Source organism: Rhinopithecus roxellana, chromosome 5, assembly GCF_007565055.1.
Source record: "Rhinopithecus roxellana isolate Shanxi Qingling chromosome 5, ASM756505v1, whole genome shotgun sequence".
Classification (NCBI taxonomy): Eukaryota; Metazoa; Chordata; class Mammalia; order Primates; family Cercopithecidae; genus Rhinopithecus; species Rhinopithecus roxellana.
Window position 1 is genome coordinate 103,574,054 of NC_044553.1, and position 20,694 is coordinate 103,594,747.

At 36.1% G+C, this 20,694-nt stretch overlaps 1 protein-coding gene across 7 annotated transcripts in view; it reads left to right on the forward strand.

Annotated features, from left to right (window-relative positions):
• RALGAPA1 (Ral GTPase activating protein catalytic alpha subunit 1) overlaps positions 1-20,694 on the forward strand; it is a 311,458-nt gene that overhangs the window by 163,969 nt on the left and 126,795 nt on the right. For all 7 annotated transcript variants that reach the window (XM_030930785.1, XM_030930791.1, XM_030930789.1 and 4 more), the window contains exons 26-30: positions 8,182-8,307; positions 11,622-11,680; positions 14,922-15,030; positions 16,362-16,472; positions 18,973-19,041. In XM_030930785.1, the coding sequence (XP_030786645.1) occupies positions 8,182-8,307; positions 11,622-11,680; positions 14,922-15,030; positions 16,362-16,472; positions 18,973-19,041 (474 nt within the window). The remainder of the gene's footprint in view (positions 1-8,181; positions 8,308-11,621; positions 11,681-14,921; positions 15,031-16,361; positions 16,473-18,972; positions 19,042-20,694) is intronic.

A 20,694-nucleotide genomic window follows, 5' to 3' on the forward strand; every position in this document is an offset into this window, starting at 1 on the left:
CTAATACTGTGCATTATGTAACATCCTTGAGAAAATGTAGAATATAGTCATTTTTTGCATTCTCTGGTTCATATGAGGGATACCTGTTGAGAAAGGCTGCATAGGAAACCAAATCATTGCAAGAATCAAGCATAACATATCTCCATAATAAGGTTAAAACAAGTCATTTCCTCTGATGGTGTTGGAAATAGCCGGTCCAGACTGGGCTTGGTGGCTCACACCTGTAATCCCAGCACTTTGGGGAGGCTGACACAGGCAGATCACTTGAGGTCAGGAGTTTGAGACTAGCCTGGCAAATGTGGTGAAACTCCATCTCTACTACAAATAGAAAAATTAGCCGGGCGTGGTGGTGCACGCCTGTAATCCCAGCTACTCAGGAGTCTGAGATGGGAGAAATGGGAGGATCGTTTGAACCTGGGAGGCAGAGGTTGCAGTGAGCCGAGATCGTGCCACTATACTCCAGCCTACACGGCAGAGTGAAACTCCTTCTTAAAAAAAGAAAAGGGGGTACGGAGCAAGATGGCCGAATAGGAACAGCTCCAGTCTCCAACTCCCAGTGCGAGCGACACAGAAGACCGGTGATTTCTGCATTTTCAATTGAGGTACTGGGGTCATCTCACTGGGGAGTGCCGGACAATCGGTGCTGGTCAGCTGCTGCAGCCCGACCAGCGAGAGCTGAAGCAGGGCGAGGCATCGCCTCACCTAGGAAGCGCAGGGGGAAGGGAATCCCTTTTCCTAGCCAGGGGAACTGAAACACACATCACCTGGAAAATCGGGTAATTCCCACCCCAATACTGCGCTTTAAGCAAGTGGGCATACCAGGAGATTATACACACACCTGGCCAGGAGGGTCCCACGGCCACGGAGCCTCCCTCATTGCTAGCACAGCAGTCTGTGATCTAACCACAAGGCAGCAGCGAGGCTGGGGGAGGGGTGCCTGCCATTGCTGAGGCTTAAGTAGATAAACAAAGCCCCTGGGAAGCTCGAACTGGGTGGAGCTCACAGCAGCTCAAGGAAACCTGCCTGTCTCTGTAGACTCCACCTCTGGGGACAGGGCACAGCTAAATAACAACAGGGGAAGCAACAGAGACCTGTGCAGACGTGAACGACTCTGTCTGACAGCTTTGAAGAGAGCAGTGGATCTCCCAACACGGAGGTTGAGATCTGAGAACGGACAGACTGCCTGCTCAAGTGGGTCCCTGACCCCTGAGTAGCCTAACTGGGACACATCCCCCACTAGGGGCAGTCTGACACCCCACACCTTACAGGGTGGAGCACACCCCTGAGAGGAAGCTTCCAAAGTAAGAATCAGACAGGTACACTCGCTGTTCAGCAATATTCTATCTTCTGCAGCCTCTGCTGCTGATACCCAGGCAAACAGGGTCTGGAGTGGACCTCAAGCAATCTCCAACAGACCTACAGCTGAGGGTCCTGACTATTAGAAGGAAAACTATCAAACAGGAAGAACGCCTATACCAAATCCCCATCAGTACATCACCATCATCAAAGACCAGAGGCAGATAAAACCACAAAGATGGGGAAGAAGCAGGGCAGAAAAGCTGGAAATTCAAAAACTAAGAGGGCATCTCCCCCTGCAAAGGAGCGCAGCTCATCGCCAGCAACAGATCAAAGCTGGTCAGAGAATGACTTTGATAAGATGAGAGAAGAAGGCTTCAGTCCATCAAACTTCTCAGAGCTAAAGGAGGAATTACGTACCCAGCGCAAAGAAACTAAAAATCTTGAAAAAAAGAGTGGAAGAACCGATAACTAGAATAATTAAGGCAGAGAAGGTCATAAATGAAATGACAGAGATGAAAACCATGACATGAGAAATACGTGAAAAATGCACAAGCTTCAGTAACCGACTCGATCAACTGGAAGAAAGAGTATCAGCGATTGAGGATCAAATGAATGAAATGAAGCGAGAAGAGAAACCAAAAGAAAAAAGAAGAAAAAGAAATGAACAAAGCCTGCAAGAAGTATGGGATTATGTAAAAAGACCAAATCTACGTCTGATTGGGGTGCCTGAAAGTGAGGAGGAAAATGGAACCAAGTTGGAAAACACTCTTCAGGATATCATCCAGGAGAACTTCCCCAACCTAGTAGGGCAGGCCAACATTCAAATTCAGGAAATGCAGAGAACGCCACAAAGATACTCCTCGAGAAGAGCAACTCCAAGACACATAATTGCCAGATTCACCAAAGTTGAAATGAAGGAAAAAATCTTAAGGGCAGCCAGAGAGAAAGGTCGGGTTACCCACAAAGGGAAGCCCATAAGACTAACAGCAGATCTCTCGGCAGAAACTCTACAAGCCAGAAGAGAGTGGGAGCCAATATTCAACATTCTTAAAGAAAAGAATTTTAAACCCAGAATTTCATATCCAGCCAAACTAAGTTTCAGAAGTGAAGGAGAAATAAAATCCTTTACAGATAAGCAAATGCTTAGAGATTTTGTCACCACCAGGCCTGCCTTACAAGAGACCCTGAAGGAAGCCCTAAACATGGTAAGGAACAACCGGTACCAGCCATTGCAAAAACATGCCAAAATGTAAAGACCATCGAGGCTAGGAAGAAACTGCATCAACTAACGAGCAAACTAACCAGTTAATATCATAATGGCAGGATCAAGTTCACACATAACAATATTAACCTTAAATGTTAATGGACTAAATGGTCCAATTAAAAAACACAGACTGGCAAACTGGATAAAGAGTCAGGACCCATCAGTCTGCTGTATTCAGGAGACCCATCTCACATGCAGAGACATACATAGGCTCAAAATAAAGGGATGGAGGAAGATCTACCAAGCAAATGGAGAACAAAAAAAAGCAAGGGTTGCAATCCTAGTCTCTGATAAAATAAACTTTAAACCATCAAAGATCAAAAGAGACAAAGAAGGCCATTACATAATGGTAAAGGGATCAATTCAACAGGAAGAGCTAACTCTCCTAAATATATATGCACCCAATACAGGAGCACCCACATTCTTAAAGCAAGTCCTGAGAGACTTACAAAGAGACTTAGACTCCCATACAATAATAATGGGAGACTTCAACACTCCACTGTCAACATTAGACAGATCAACGAGACAGAAAGTTAACAAGGATATCCAGGAATTGAACTCATCTCTGCACCAAGCGGACCTAATAGACATCTATAGAACTCTCCACCCCAAATCAACAGAATATACATTCTTCTCAGCACCACATCGCACTTATTCCAAATTTGACCACATAATTGGAAGTAAAGCACTCCTCAGCAAATGTACAGGAACAGAAATTATAACAAACTGTCTCTCAGACCACAGTGCAATCAAACTAGAACTCAGGACTAAGAAACTCAATCAAAACCGCTCAACTACATGGAAACTGAACAACCTGCTCCTGAATGACTACTGGGTACATAACGAAATGAAGGCAGAAATAAAGATGTTCTTTGAAACCAATGAGAACAAAGATACAACATACCAGAATCTCTGGGACACATTTAAAGCAGTGTGTAGAGGGAAATTTATAGCACTAAATGCCCACAAGAGAAAGCTGGAAAGATCTAAAATGGACACTCTAACATCACAATTAAAAGAACTAGAGAAGCAAGAGCAAACACATTCAAAAGCTAGCAGAAGGCAAGAAATAACTAAGATCAGAGCAGAACTGAAGGAAATAGAAATATAAAAAACCCTCCAAAAAATCAAAGAATCCAGGAGTTGGTTTTCTGAAAAGATCAACAAAATTGACAGACCGCTAGCAAGACTAATAAAGAAGAAAAGAGAGAAGAATCAAATAGACGCAATAAAAAATGATAAAGGGGATATCACCACGGACCCCACAGAAATACAAACTACCATCAGAGAATACTATAAACACCTCTACGCAAATAAACTAGAAAATCTAGAAGAAATGGATAATTTCCTGGACACTTACACTCTTCCAAGACTAAACCAGGAAGAAGTTGAATCCCTGAATAGACCAATAGCAGGCTCTGAAATTGAGGCAATAATTAATAGCCTACCAACCAAAAAAAGGCCAGGACCAGATGGATTCACAGCTGAATTCTACCAGAGGTAGAAAGAGGAGCTGGTACCATTCCTTCTGAAACTATTCCAATCAATTGAAAAGGAGGGAATCCTCCCTAACTCATTTTATGAGGCCAACATCATCCTGATACCAAAGCCTGACAGAGACACAACAAAAAAAGAAAATCTTAGACCAATATCCCTGATGAACATCGATGCAAAAATCCTCAATAAAATACTGGCAAACCGGATTCAGCAGCACATCAAAAAGCTTATCCACCATGATCAAGTGGGCTTCATCCCTGGGATGCAAGGCTGGTTCAACATTCGCAAATCGATAAACGTAATCCAGCATATAAACAGAACCAAAGACAAGAACCACATGATTATCTCAATAGATGCAGAAAAAGCCTTTGACAAAATTCAACAGCCCTTCATGCTAAAAACACTGAATAAATTTGGTATTGATGGAACGTACCTCAAAATAATAAGAGCTATTTATGACAAACCCACAGCCAATATCATACTGAATGGGCAAAAACTGGAAAAATTCCCTTTGAAAACTGGCACAAGACAGGGATGCCCTCTCTCACCACTCCTATTCAACATAGTGTTGGAAGTTCTGGCTAGGGCAATCAGGCAAGAGAAAGAAATCAAGGGTATCCAGTTAGGAAAAGAAGAAGTCAAATTGTCCCTGTTTGCAGATGACATGATTGTATATTTAGAAAACCCCATTGTCTCAGCCCAAAATCTCCTTAAGCTGATAAGCAACTTCAGCAAAGTCTCAGGATACAAAATTAATGTGCAATAATCACAAGCATTCTTATACACCAGTAACAGACAAACAGAGAGCCAAATCATGAATGAACTTCCATTCACAATTGCTTCAAAGAGAATAAAATACCTACGAATCCAACTTACAAGGGATGTAAAGGACCTCTTCAAGGAGAACTACAAACCACTGCTCAGTGAAATCAAAGAGGACACAAACAAATGGAAGAACATACCATGCTCATGGATAGGAAGAATCAATATCATGAAAATGGCCATACTGTCCAAGGTTATTTATAGATTCAGTGCCATCCCCATCAAGCTACCAATGAGTTTCTTCACAGAATTGGAAAAAACTGTTTTAAAGTTCATATGAAACCAAAAAAGAGCCCGCATTGCCAAGACAATCCTCAGTCAAAAGAACAAAGCTGGAGGCATCACGCTACCTGACTTCAAACTATACTACAAGGCTACAGTAACCAAAACAGCATGGTACTGGTACCAAAACAGATATAGACCAATGGAACAGAACAGAGTCCTCAGAAATAATACCACACATCTACAGCCATCTGATCTTTGACAAACCTGAGAGAAACAAGAAATGGGGAAAGGATTCCCTATTTAATAAATGGTGCTGGGAAAATTGGCTAGCCATAAGTAGAAAGCTGAAACTGGATCCTTTCCTTACCCCTTATACGAAGATTAATTCAAGATGGATTAGAGACTTAAATGTTAGACCTAATACCATAAAAATCCTAGAAGGAAACCTAGGTAGTACCATTCAGGACACAGGCATGGGCAAGGACTTCATGTCTAAAACACCAAAAGCAACGGCAGCAAAAGCCAAAATTGACAAATGGGATCTAATTAAACTAAAGAGCTTCTGCACAGCAAAAGAAACTACCATCAGAGTGAACAGGCAACCTACAGAATGGGAGAAAATTTTTGCAATCTACTCATCTGACAAAGGGCTAATATCCAGAATCTACAAAGAACTCAAACAAATTTACAAGAAAAAAACAAACAACCCCATCAAAAAGTGGGCAAAGGATATGAACAGACATTTCTCAAAAGAAGACATTCATACAGCCAACAGACACATGAAAAAATGCTCAACATCACTGGCCATCAAAGAAATGCAAATGAAAACCACAATGAGATACCATCTCACACCTGTTAGAATGGCAATCATTAAAAAGTCAGGAAACAACAGGTGCTGGAGAGGATGTGGAGAAATAGGAACACTTCTACACTGTTGGTGGGATTGTAAACTAGTTCAACCATTATGGAAAACAGTATGGCGATTCCTCAAGGATCTAGAACTAGATGTACCATATGACCCAGCCATCCCACTACTGGGTATATACCCAAAGGATTATAAAGCATCCTGCTATAAAGACACTTGCACACGTATGTTTATTGCAGCACTATTCACAATAGCAAAGACTTGGAATCAACCCCAATGTCCATCTGTGACAGACTGGATTAAGAAAATGTGGCACATATACACCATGGAATATTATGCAGCCATAAAAAAGGATGAGTTTGCATCCTTTGTCGGGACATGGATGCATCTGGAAACCATCATTCTTAGCAAACTATCACAAGAACAGAAAACCAAACAACGCATGTTCTCACTCATAGGTGGGAACTGAACAATGAGATCACTTGGACTCGGGAAGGGGAACATCACACATCGGGGCCTATCAGGGGAGGGGGGAGGAATTGCCTTGGGAGTTATACCTGATATAAATGACAAATTGATGGGTGGTGACGAGTTGATGGGTGCAGCACACCAACATGGCACAAGTATACATATGTAACAAACCTGCACGTTATGCACATGTACCCTAGAACTTAAAGTATAATAAAAAAAAAAAAAAAGGAAACACCTAGTCCAATTCTTGCTCTTTGTATTCTTATTTTAGATATCATTCATATCATCCCCCTTTTGTTAATGCTGTCTGCCCCCCACCCCCTCGTTATCACAGTCAATATTAGAACATTTTCATCATCACCAAAGAGATGCTCATATACATCTCCCTACTCCAAACTCTTGGTAACTCAAATTTATGTTCTGTCTTTATGGATTTGCCTGCATATTTTATATTACATGAGCCTGTATTTCAATTGTTTGTTTACAAATCTCTCTCTCTCCCTGGACTGTAAACTTCTTAAGGATAAGTACAGTGTCTTAGCTAACTTCTTGTCTCCAGCCCTTAAGACAGAGTGTATTATATAGAAAGCTCGATAATGGAATAATTGATTTAGTTTTGCCTTTCTTAATTATGATCACATTCCACGTCTGCCCTCATTATATCCACATACCTGAATATTCCCAGTTACCTCATCTACTTATATAGAATAACTCTCAGCTAATCTCTTTCATTAAATACTGATTTTGAAGATCAGTTTCATTTGTATAAGATAACTTTTATTTTAAATTGGAATGGTAGATGTGAGTTCACTCTGCCCTTTTATACTGTTACCTTGTATCTTTAAATCCAGATTGTTTTTTAATCTGGAAACGAGTTGTTTTGTTGACAATCATATAATAGAGTATTACACCATTGCCTCTATTACAATATTTATTCAGATGTGGAAATCCTCTTGGAGATTGGTTCTTAATTTATGTGAATAGAAGTATTATATTTCTAATAGATTTGTGCTTAGCATTTTTGTTAGGTGTTATTAAACATATAAATCAATTTGCAGATGTTTTAGTAAATAAAACAATATATTAGTAGGAGGATGTTGATGTTTGGTGGGCATGTAAGAAGGCAGAAGAGAAAAAAGAATTGTTCAGTGTTGATACTTCAGAAATGGCTAAATACAGCTAAGGAAAAAAGATGAAAATTTACCTTCATCGGCAGTCCAGACAAATTCTAATGTTGCTTCTAAAGTGGTATAGGCAGTGATTTTCTTATGTGCATAATATCATAAAAACCATCTAGATTGGTTCCTCTTTCATATAGTTAATGTTTTTTCTTTTTTATTCGTGCTTGGTAATAAATATAATCTAGTGCAATTAAGTCATCAGCTTATTAGAACAATATGTCACAATGTGTGAGTTACCTTTAAAATTATTTATATTTTTATTTATTATTAGGGTGAATTGATGCTTGTAGATAAGTTATATTTGTTTTTACAGTCTTATTAACTGTGGCTGATTTGAGGAAAGCTGTGCTACTTGTTTATTGCATTTATTAAGAATAACACTAGTTCGTGTGGAAAGTATAAATGGAAACTTAAATCTTTTTGTGTTTTCCCTTTCCTTTTTAAATTTTGTTTTATATATCACTTCCTTGTCTAATGTAGTTGGATAATAAAGCATCTTTTCTGATAATTTCATAACACCAGTATATTTTTAAACTTTTTAAAAATGTGATACATAGGCACCAAGAGTAGAAGCACAAGTTCTTCTGGGATCTTTGGTTTGCTTTCCCAACTTATGTTGTGAACTGCCTTCTCTTCATCCCAACATTCCTGATGTTGCTGTGTCTCAGTTTACAGATGTTAAGGTAAGAAATGAGATGCTAATTTTTAGCACTCAAATTATTTTATAATCATAAAGTACATGCAATAAAATTTGTATTATTTCTTTTCTTTTTGAAATCCACACAATTGTTAAAGATTTTTGCACATTGATTTTTGTATCCTGAGACTTTACTGGAGTTGCTTATCAGCTTAAGGAGATTTTGGGCTGAGACGATGGGGTTTTCTAAATATACAATCATGTCGTCTGCAAACAGGGAGAATTTGGCTTCCTCTTTTCTTAATTAAATACCCTGTATTTCTTTCTCCTGCCTGATTGACCTGGCCAGAACTTCCAACACTATGTTGAGTAGAAGTGGTGAGAGAGGGCATCCCTGTCTTGTGCCAATTTTCAAAGGGAATGCTTCCAGTTTTTGCCCATTCAGTATGATATTGGCTGTGGGTTTGTCATAAATAGCTCTTATTATTTTGAGATATGTCCCATCAATACCTAATTTATTGAGAGTTTTTAGAATGAAGGGTTGAATGTTGTCGAAGGCCTTTTCTACATCTATTGAGATAATCATGTGATTTTTGTCTTTGGTTCTGTTTATGTGCTGGATTACGTTTATTGATTTGCATATGTTGAACCAGCCTTGCATCCCAGGGATGAAGCCCACTTGATCATGATGGATAAGCTTTTTGGTATGCTGCTGGATTCGGTTTGCCAGTATTTTCTTGAGGATTTTTGCAGCAATGTTCATCAGGGATATTGGTCTAAAATTCTCTTTTTTGTGTGTGTGTCTCTGTCAGGCTTTGGTATCAGGATGATGCTGGCCTCATAAAATGAGTTCGGGAGGATTCCCTCTTTTTCTATTGATTGAAGTATCCTCCAGACACAAAGCCTTGAATGCTCATTAGGAGCATATCCTTTTTTGTGTTTAAAACATAAATCTAATGGCATTTTTGTTCTTCTGAGCCACTGTAATATTTGACCCTGTTGATGTTTCTGTCCTTTTCTGAATGTCTCTTTATCTTTTATTGCACAGATCTTGACTTACTTTTCACCTAAGTATTCTGACTCCTTAATCGACTAATTTTCTTTTCTCTATTTGCTAAACATATATCCAGTTCAATATTTTACCCTTGTATTTCTTCTTTTTCTCCCCTTTAAATATTTTATTCATTTACATTATTTTAACTAATATTTTAACTTGTTTCAAAATTCATTGTTATATTTTACAAATTATTAAGGATGAATATTTCTCCCTTAGCTTTATTGAGGTAAAATTGACAAAAATTTCGCATATTTAAAGTGTACAATATGGTGTCTTGATACACATATACAGTATGATAAATATCAAGCCAAATAACATATCCATCACCTCACATAGTTACCTTTTTTTGGTGAGGAGGAGTAAGAGAAACCAAGATCTACTGTCTTAGCAGGTTTCAAGTGTATGATACCGGTACCTGTAGTCACTGTTAATTGTAGTCACCATGCTGTACATTAAGTCTCCAGAGTTTAGTCAGCCTGCGTATTTGAAACTTTGTAACCTTTAACCAACATTTTCCTGTGTCACCCACTCCCTAGCCCCTCTTAACTACCATTCTACTCTCTGCTTCCAAGACTTCAACTTTTTATATTCCACATGTAGGTGAGAACATGCAGTATTTGTCTTTCTCTGCCTCTCATATTTCACATAGCATCATGTTCTCCAAGTTGATTCATATTGTCACAAATGACAAGATTTCCATCTTTTTAAAGGCTGAGTGGTATTCTATTGTATGTGTATTCATGTATTTGGGTGGGTGTGTCACATTTTCTTTATCCATTAGTCCTTCAGGGGACACTTAGGTTTTTTCCGTATCTTGGCTATTGTAAATAATTCTGCAATGAACATAGCAGTGCACTTATCTCTTTGACATGCTAATTTCATTTCCTTTGGATATGTATACCCAGAAGTAGGATTGCTTTGGATTGTATGGACATTTTAATAATTCTGTAATCTATGGACATGGATATGTTTCTATTTATTTCTGTCTTTTTCTGTTTCTTTCATCAGTGTTTTATAGTTTTCCACGTACAGATCTTTTACCTCTTTTGTTATGCGTATTCCTAAGTATTTTGTTGTTTTCGATGCTATTGTTAAATTGGATTATTTTCTTAATTTCTTTTTCAGATAGTTCACTGTTAGTGTATAGAAACACAACTGGTTTTTGTATGTTTTGTTTCCTGCTACTCTACTGAGTTTATTAGTTCTAATAGTTTTTTGGTGGAGTCTGTAGGGTTTTTTATATATTAGATTATGTCATCTGTAGACAGAGACAGTTTTAATTCTTCCTTTCCAGTATGGATGCCTTTTCTTTTTTCTGCCTAATTGCTCTGGCGAGGACTTCCAATACTATGTTGAATAGAAGTGGCGAGAGTGGGCATCTTAATCTTGTTCCTAATCTTAAAGTAAAACCTTTCAGCTTTTTTATGTTGATTATGATGTTATCTGTGGGCTTGTTATGTTGAGGTACAACCTCATTTGTTGAGTTACAACCTCATTCGTTGAGTTTTTATCATGAAAGGATGTCATATTTTTCATGCAAAAAATTTTATATTTTATCATGAAAGGATATTCATACATTTGAGCTATGTATTCTACTTAAGTGCTTTTTCTTCACCTATTGACATAATAAGATTTTTGTCCTTTGTTCTGTTAATATGATGTATTAGTTTTATTGCTTTGTATATGTTGAACCATCCTTGCATCACAGTGATAAATCCTGCTTAATTATGACATATGACCCTTTTAATGTTCTGATGAATTTGGTTTGCTAGTATTTTATTGAGGATTTTTGCATCTATATTCATCAGGGATATTGGCCTGTAATTAATTTTTTTTTTCTGGTAATGCTTTTTGTCTGACTTTGATGTCAGGGTAATGCTGGCCTCTTAAAATGAGTTTTGAAGTATTCGCTCATCTTCAGTATTTTGGAAATGTTTGAGAAGGATTCTTCTCAGATTCTTTATTTGAAATACTTTGTAGAATTCACTGGTGAAACCATCTGGTTCTGACTTGTAATGATATTTCTCACAATTTTTAAAATCTTCATACCTATGAGCTATTAATTCTACTTTAATTATCTGCCTTTATCACTCTTCTAATCAGGAAGAAATGTTATTTTTTGAACATATGCTTTTGGCTATAAATTTCTGAAACTTTAGCTACTTTTATAAATAATATTGGTCTCTTTAATGGTAATATGTACATGAGAACAAAGACTGCTTTAATAACCACTTAGTAAATATTTGTAGAATTAATGAGTGAAATCTCAGTCATTGCTGTTAACTGTTTCCCCCTTATTTTAGGAACTTATAATCAAAACTGTATTAAGCTCGGCAAGAGATGAGCCCTCTGGTCCTGCAAGGTAGGTCTTAGACTGACTGTAACTATTCTGTGTTTGGAATTTTAGAAGTTGACTGAATTTTTATAGCAGCCCAGATTGTTTTAGATACATAAAAGCCATTCTAAATTACACTTTTAAGTTACTTGAATGATTAAGTGTTCTTACTTATTTTCATGATTTGAATACTAACCTTTCTTCATAAACAGAATCCTAGTCACCTTTTTCAGTAACTTCACTCTTTATCTCTGAAATGATTTGTTTTAATTTTATTTTATTTAAGTACATTTTGTTTATTATTCAGTTATATTTGTCAGTGTCTTTTATGCAGTACCTTGAAATGCAGTAGCAGGTACCCAATGAATTTTTGTTAAATTGAATTAAAATAAATATTTTATTACAGAAAGCAGTATACCTAAGAAAATAGCATATTTTAATATTTACAAATATTTGATCAAGATTTTTTAAAAATAGAATATAAGTCATAGTTTTAGATTTTTTTCTAAATGTCTTAAGAAATAAAAGCTGACATTTTCTCTGTTTTGCAAAACCTTTCCAAAAAAAGATTGAGATTTAAATTAGCAGGTTACTAGTAGCATACCATGTTTCTTCTCTTCCCCAAAATAACATTAAGTCATATTTTATATTTCTTGATGCTAATTCTAATAGTACATCATTTGCTGCAACATTAGTCTGTGCTACTACTCCTCAGATCTACATCTCTGTAAAGCTCCTGTTTTCCAGTTATCTACACATTTTTTGACCCAAAGTTCAAAATGTACAGATCATGGCTTTGACGATTTGGATTCTTATTCTAATTTAAATCTTTTTCCAGCAAATAAAAATAATGTACAGTGAACCATTTGTTTAAATTAAGACATAGCTCCAGTTTTTAAAATTTTAATTGCACGTTTTTCTCTCTTAATAGCCAAACTAACTAAAAACAAATATCTTTGAGAAAATTGTTCTTTTATGCTAATCCCAATTAGCATAAAATATGCTAATCCCTTGCTAAGTTTACAAGGATTTTCGTATAATATTGTTTCATTTAATTCTCATTATAATTTTGAGAGTTTAATAGAATCACCCTCTTCTTCCAGTTTTGCTAGCCAGATACTGATGCTTAGAAAGTTAACAGTAAGTCTCTGATAATGCATAACTGGTGGGATGGGGGTGTAGGCAAGCTAGCTAACATTTTTAAAGCCCTTTGTATGTGTATGCGAGGCACTGTTCTAAGTGCCTTATATTTATTATCTCATTGAATTTTGTGATACCTCTATGAGACAGGTATAATTTTCATCCACCTTTTAACAGAAAAGGAAACTAGAACCCGGGGAGTTTCAATAATCTGCCCTATCATCTAGATATGACAGAACCCTGGCAGTTTGTCTTCAGAGGCTTATTAGATGCACAATTAAGAAGTGGCAATACCAAATTTGACCTTAGTGCTTAAAACTGTAGAGCTTTTGCTTTTTGAAAAAAAAAAAAAAACAAACAAAACTATGTTGCTCCTCAAGTGGAAGAATGTGGAAACGTAAAACATAGCCGCCTAGAAGTAGACCTGGGAATCATTAACACAACAGCTTGTGTTATGGAGAATATGGAAAAACCCCAGAAGCTGAATTTAAGCATTGTCTCAACTTGTTTTTCTATACCTTTTTAGTATATGTTTTTTTTTTAGAAATTTATATTCCCAGGCCAGGCATGGTCGCTCATACCTGGAAGCCCAGCACTTTTGGAGGCCAAAAAGAGCAGATCACCTGAGGTCAGGAGTTCGAAATCAGCCTGGCCAACATGGTGAAATCTCATCTCTACTAAAAATACAAAAAATTAGCCGGGTGTGGTAGTGTACCCCTGTAGTTCCAGCTACTCAGGAGGCTGAGGCAGGAGAATTGCTTGAACCGGGGAGGTGGAGGTTGCAGTGAGCCGAGATCGTGCCACTGCACTCCGGCCTGGACAAGACAGAGTGACACTCTGTCTCAAAAAAAGAAAAAAGAAACTTAATACCCCCAGTCTGAGCAGGAGCAGAGAGTTAAGCTATATGCTGGGAATAATCTAGATTATTCTGACATCTTGTGGAGGGGGGTGTGGCAAACTCTACATGCAAGAAAAAAATATATATATCCTTTCTTTCCACCTCTTGTTACAATAATTGTTAAACATTTGTATTCTCAGTCTCTGCCTTTAGTTAGCTGCATCCATGGAGAGCTTTGCTTCACTTCAGAGTTTATTGTTGCTTTAGGATTATAGATGTTTCCATAGCTAAGCCCGAAGCTTGGTTAGTTAGTGCTACAAATATTACCTAGGATTTATGGATGAACAATAGTAGGGAAAAAATAAAGTAGTAGATTTCATCTAGAAGACTCTCAGGTAGTTTTCATAGTAAACAGTTTAGTAGCCTTAACACTCTAGACTAAAAGAAGAGACTTATATAAATGTTTCTAAAAAAACACATACTAAATCTGCTGTGTTAAGGAAGAAAAATCTGCACTGAATTTTTCTGAAGTTTAGCATTCCACTGAAATTAAGAATATCAGTATTGGGACATGGCATATATAACAGGATACTAGAAGAAGGTGACTGTTTTGATACTTAGAACCATTATACATTTTATCAGAAGCTTAAACTTGAACACACTAATAGAATCCTTACTGATTCTAATCATTAAATAACTCTCTTCAAGCTGACACCCAGCTGAAATTATATTGCTATAGAAATGAAGCTTTGCAATACATTAGGGAACAGGATAAAAATTCTACAAGTTCTGTTTCTGTTGGATTTTAAAATAAGTTACATAACTTTTATGTTCTCGATTTGTTTTAAAAATAATTTGTAGCTAGAAGTGTTAAATTTAAAATATACAAAAATATTTAACGTACTCCATCAGCTTCATGTTTTTACTTAAATTCATTTTGCTGTTGTCAGTCAATAAAATTACACTTTCCATTTTGAAAGCAGGTTACATTTTGTTTGGGAAGCCTTGTAGCAATGTCAGTCTGTTAACATGGATTTTTAAAAAACATGTTGTGTGGTATCCCAGCCTATAGTCTTCTTAGTAAATTATAATAGAAAATTAGGCTCAGATGTTTTGGGATTATGCTTTCTTCATACTTTCTCTTCTTTGGTTACCAGTTAATGTTTAGAGTAACAAGTTCATTAATTCGTTTAAAATCGTGCATGTTCATTCTGTGTCAGTTCATTGTGGGTCATGTTTGTGGTGGTGGTTTCATTTTATGTAACCGTTGTTGTTTGCCTTTTTTTGCAGATGTGTAGCACTTTGTAGTTTAGGTATTTGGATTTGTGAAGAACTAGTCCATGAGTCTCATCATCCTCAAATTAAGGAAGCTCTGAATGTGATTTGTGTTTCCTTAAAGGTAAAGAAAACTGTTTAGTGAAATATATTAAGATAGTAGAGAATGCATGTTTTTTTCTCCAAATATTAATTATATCTTGTGTAACATTTAGTAAATGTTTTCATTACTTTATTACTCTATTATTTTCTTGATCCTGACTCATTCCTTAAAAATTGTTCTATTTCTTGAATTTAGGGTATCTTTATGGTGACTCATTTTTATCTCAACTTTTTATGTATTTAGCTTTGCCCCTAAACTATATATGGTAGATGTCTAAAAAAGGAAACCCACCACTTAAAACATATATAGGATTTTTCTGTTTTTCTTTTTTAACTAGTATTTCTGTAACTTACTGCTCTTTGATCTTTATTACCACTCCCTGAATTCTTGAGCTGTTCAGTTTTTTTGCTTTATCTTTTCAAGTTAAGTGCCTTCTTTGTAGACAGAACAAGATTTTTTCAGTAGTAATAATGTAATTATTTGGAGAGTCTGAATGAATAAATGAGTACTCTTTGTTTATGAAAGGATGCATGATATTATTGTTGTTTTAAGACTTGTAAAAAACCCACAGCGCATGTATAAGACTCTAAACATACAAAGTAGTTAACAAATATTTTTAAATAATAGTTACATGACAGATATTTCTAAACATTTACTATGAGGCACGTTGCTAGACAGAGTGAGGGATAACAATAGGAAAAATTTGTAAATACTAGCTTCAAGATGTTAAGAATAGCTGAAAAAGATTAAAATGAGAATAATAAAACATAAAAACCTGAGAGTACTAAATGGGTATATAATATAAACTGAGTGTATAATATAAACTGCTGATTGAGTTCAGAAGAAACAGAAATCATTTTGACTTAGTTATCAGAGAAGACTGGAAAAGAGGAGACACATTGGGGTTTGAAGTGTGGGTGAAATGTGGACATAGAGAAGCATAAAAAGTTTGTCTTTATGCCATTGGGGAGTCATCTGAGTTTTCAGCATAATGTCAGGATCATAACAGTGCTATAGAAGATTAATTTGGAAGTGTGGTGAATAGTTGATTGGAACAGGGCAAAGATTGATAAAAAGAATAGTGATTTAGAGGCCATTGCATAAATCCACATAAGAGAAAATGCAACAAAACTTTAATGAGGACAGGCAAACATTACAAAGGAAAATTAAAGTTGTACGTGTCTTTGGAATGTGTTGTAATTTTTTTTATTTTGCAGCTGGAGATTTAATCACTTATAAATGTAGGATTTATAATCCTATAAATATATGAAATGTAAAATTTTCAGCAGATAATGCTTTGATGAAAAGTTCATCAAGAAAATTTTTAAAACAATTTTTTTTTATTATTGCAGTTTACTAATAAAACAGTAGCCCACGTAGCTTGTAACATGCTTCACATGCTGGTTCATTATGTACCTAGACTTCAGATTTACCAGCCTGATTCTCCCTTGAAAATTATTCAAGTAAGTAAATTTCTCATTTATTTATTATGACCTTGTTAAGTTTTTTTTAGATTTGGATACTTTGGATTGTAAAATTATTTAATAGTTTAAAAATTTTTTACATAGCTAAATAATGTCTACCCATCATGCTTTTTTGTGGTATCAAAGTTCATGATAGTTCCCTTGTCTTTTATGTTAGAAGATTGTATTCCTGGTTTTGGACAAAGTAAAAGCACTAGAAACAATTTATTAGGCCAAGCCCAGTGGCTTATGCCTGTAATCCAGGCACTTTCGGAGACTAAGTTGGAAGGATCGCTTGAGGCCAGCCTAGGTAACATAGCAAGACCCTGTCTTAACAAACAGTTAAACAAAAAACAATTTATTAGTTGTAGTGAAAATTATGTGTAAACCTATGTCATTGTCTTCATAAACATACATGTTGCTTCATTCCCGCTTCATTCCCTCTTAAGTAGGGAAAACATACCATCATTCCAGTTACCAAAATCAAGACATTATTTTTTTTATTTTCTCTTTAGCCAGTCATTTGTGAATTTTTGTTCATTCTAATTCGTTATCTCCTGTGCTTCCTGCAACACCTGACATACTTCAGTCCTTCACTATTTCTTTCTTGAGATATTGCTGTTGCCTCCTTCTGGTTTGTGTGGTCTTGCTCTTAAAGTCATCATTCACATTTACATGGCTCTTACCATATCACGTACCTGAAAAAAAAAAAAAAAAAGGACTGATTTTCCTTTGACTGTAAAATAAAGCCCAAAATTCTTTAGCTGTGAATTCAGGGCCTCCACAGGAGAACTCAACTGGTTTTTTAAGAATCATATACAGATTCCTTTGAAATGCCATCTTGTTCAGGCAACTGAATCTGCTTATCATCACTTAAACATACCCCTGGCTTTCTTCCTCCTATCTGAAATGCTTTGCTTCTCTTCTCTAGTGCCCTCATCTTTCAGTGATTGGCTTAAATACCATCTCTTCAAAAAATAAAAATCTCCATCTGCTCTCCCTAACCAGAATTTATCATTCTTATCTTCCTGTCTTTATAACATTTTTAGGAAAGATGAGAACTCATATTTATTAAACACCTACCATGTACCAGTCACCTTTTCGTATGATATCTCATTTAATTCTTAGAAGTTTTTTGAAATAGATTATTCCCTTCCCTGTCCCTAATCTCCTCCCTTATTTAAGATGAGAGAACTGAGGATTTAATAACTATATAAGAGTCATAAGCTAAGAGAACAGGACTCAGACCCAAGTCTGTAAGATTCCAAAGTTCATGCTTTTCCCACTCAGTCATCTTACCAGCCTCTGTTACAGCACTGAATGTAGTAAGTATCGCACTAGTGAGTAAAGTCTTTGTCTGTATAAAGTGTATTGAGAGGAATTTTCTACTTACTGCATTGAAGCAATAATTTCTAAAAATGTAATAGCATACAATACAATGAAAATAAAAATACAATAAATATATACCTATACATTTTTAACATGCACATAAAAAATTAAATGAGACTAAATGATTTCCGGGGTAAATGATAACACTGTATATGAAGATTTTGCCTTTTTTTAAGTAATGTCTTTTTCATTTACTTTGTATTCTGTACTTTATATTTATTCAAATAATATTCGGTGTATGATATATGTTAATTTAAAAAGCCACATTTGGCTGGGCATGGTGGCTCATGCCTATAATCCCAGCACTTTGGGAGGCCAACGTGGGGGGATCACCAGAGGTTATGAGTTCGAGACCTGCCTGGCCAACATGGCGAAACCCTGTCTCTACTAAAAATACAAAAATTAGCTGGGCATGGTGGCCCACACCTGTAATCCCAGCTACTCAGGAGGCTGAGGCAAGAGAATCACTTGAACCCAGAGCCGAGATCACTCCACTACACTCCAGCCTGTGTGGCTGAGTGAGACTCCGTCTCAAAAAAATAAATAAAAAGTCACATTTTTTTAAAAAAGCCTTGTGTGTGTGTGTGTGTGTGTGTGTGTGTGTGTGTGTGTGTTTAAACAAAAGGCCTGGAAAGGCAATAGAGTAGATTTCTTCAGGTGACAGGATTACAGTGGTTTTTTGTTGTTTTGAGATAGGGTCTCTGTCACCCAGGCTCCCAAAGTGGGTGTGGGCCACTGTGCATAGCCTATGATGGTTTTTATTAGTCTTTTTCTTACCTGTATCTTTTAATTTTTCTATAATGAACATATATTTTCTGTGTGTTTATACATATTGATTTACCCCGTTGAATTGGGAAGAAACCCATTTATGGTTGACAGAATATATATAATTTTGGTTCCGTACATGAGGATTGTAAATAATTGATAGTTAAGTGTACTTGAAAAGCTTGCCTATTAAACATTACTTTGAAATAACAGTATTAATGTGTTTAGAATAAATTTGCAGCACTAGGTTTTGTATCACTTTAGCATTTAACAATTAAGTTTTAGAATGTACCATTAATTTGACATATATAGAGCTCCTTTTTAAAAAATTTTTTTTTGCTTACAGATCCTAATAGCTACTATCACCCATCTTTTACCAAGTACAGAAGCTTCATCTTATGAAATGGACAAGAGGGTAATTTAAATTTTGTTTGATGATTAATATGTGGTTATTTAGTAAAATATTTGTATTTTAAAACTTTAATGGTATGTATATTTACATGGTAAAAATTTATCTTTGTTCAGAATCAACTATAGTGTGAAATGTCTTTCTGTTATGTAAGTATAACTAAATTATATTTTGGTTCACATTTCATGGCCATTTGATAAAATCTTTGAGTTTCAAGATTGTAAGGAACCTTAGAGGAAATTCTGTCTATCTCTATTTCACTACATTCTGCCCAATTGTGTTCTTACCTATGCCTGAAGAATATTAATTCTGAGGAATTCATCACCTCTAAAGGCAGCCACTTGTTTTTGTATAGATAGAAAGTAAAGATATAATATATAGAGATATGTCACTTAAAAGAAGACATCTCCTCTGTCTGCCAAAACATTCTATTAGGTGTCATTTACCTCAGTAAATTTATTATAAGGGTTCTTTAATTTTTTCAGATATTATATTTACCAGTTCTAGAGTTTCTTTTTGTTTTGTTTTGTTTTTAAGTTTTCATATCTTACCTGAAATTCTGCATTTCTTCATCAATTATATACATCTTCTCTTATAGATACTTTAACATATTTATAATAATTAAAATAGAGTCCTTGACTACTAAATCCAGTATCTGTGTCATCACTAACTCGGTTTCTATTGAGTTTTTTTCCTGTTGACTATGAGTTTAATTTTCCTGTTATTATGTCTTTTTTTTTTTTTTTTTTTTTTTTTTTTTTTTTTTTGAGACGGAGTCTCGCTCTGTCGCCCAGGCTGGAGTGCAGTGGCCGGATCTCAGCTCACTGCAAGCTCCGCCTCCCGGGTTTACGCCATTCTCCTGCCTCAGCCTCCCGAGTAGCTGGGACTACAGGCGCCCGCCACCTCGCCCGGCTAGTTTTTTGTATTTTTTTTAGTAGAGACGGGGTATTATGTCTATTTTTTAATTATATGCCTGACATTATACATAAATGTTGTTTAAAATTTGTAAAAATTTTCTTGAGGCAGAGTCATCTTGCTCTGTCACCCAAGCTGGAGTACTGTGGCGCAGTCTTGGCTCACTGCAACCTCTGCCTCCCAGGTTCAAGCGGGTCTCGTGTCTCAGCCACTCAAGTAACTGGGATTACAGGTGTACACCATGCCTGGCCAATTTTGTATTTTTAGTAGAGATGTGTGTGTGTAGGGGGCAGGGTCTCATCATCTTGGCCAGGCTGGTCTCAAACTCCTGGCCTCAAGTGATCCACCTGCCTTGGCCTCCCAAAGTGCTGGGATTACAGGCATTGAGCTACCTCATCTGGACTCCATTTTTAGCAAAGTGTCCTTCACTTTAGTGTCGCAGGCTATGGTCTACAATTCCAAATCCAGTTTATGAATAATATCTGGATAACTAATTGTTCGTCTTTTTCTATATCATCTTTGTTTCCAGAAGTCTAGCTATTAATATGAAAAAGCTATACTTCTAAGTTTTTGTTTTCTTGCCCACTAAATTTATTAAATTTTTTTTATCATAAAATATGAGTGTGGCATTCTGCTAGGCACTAAACAGAGATAAACATGATACTCCCTGTTCTCATGGAGTTTAAAAATTAGAGACACAAATGAGGCAACACAATGTAATAAATACTTAGTATAAAAAGTAGA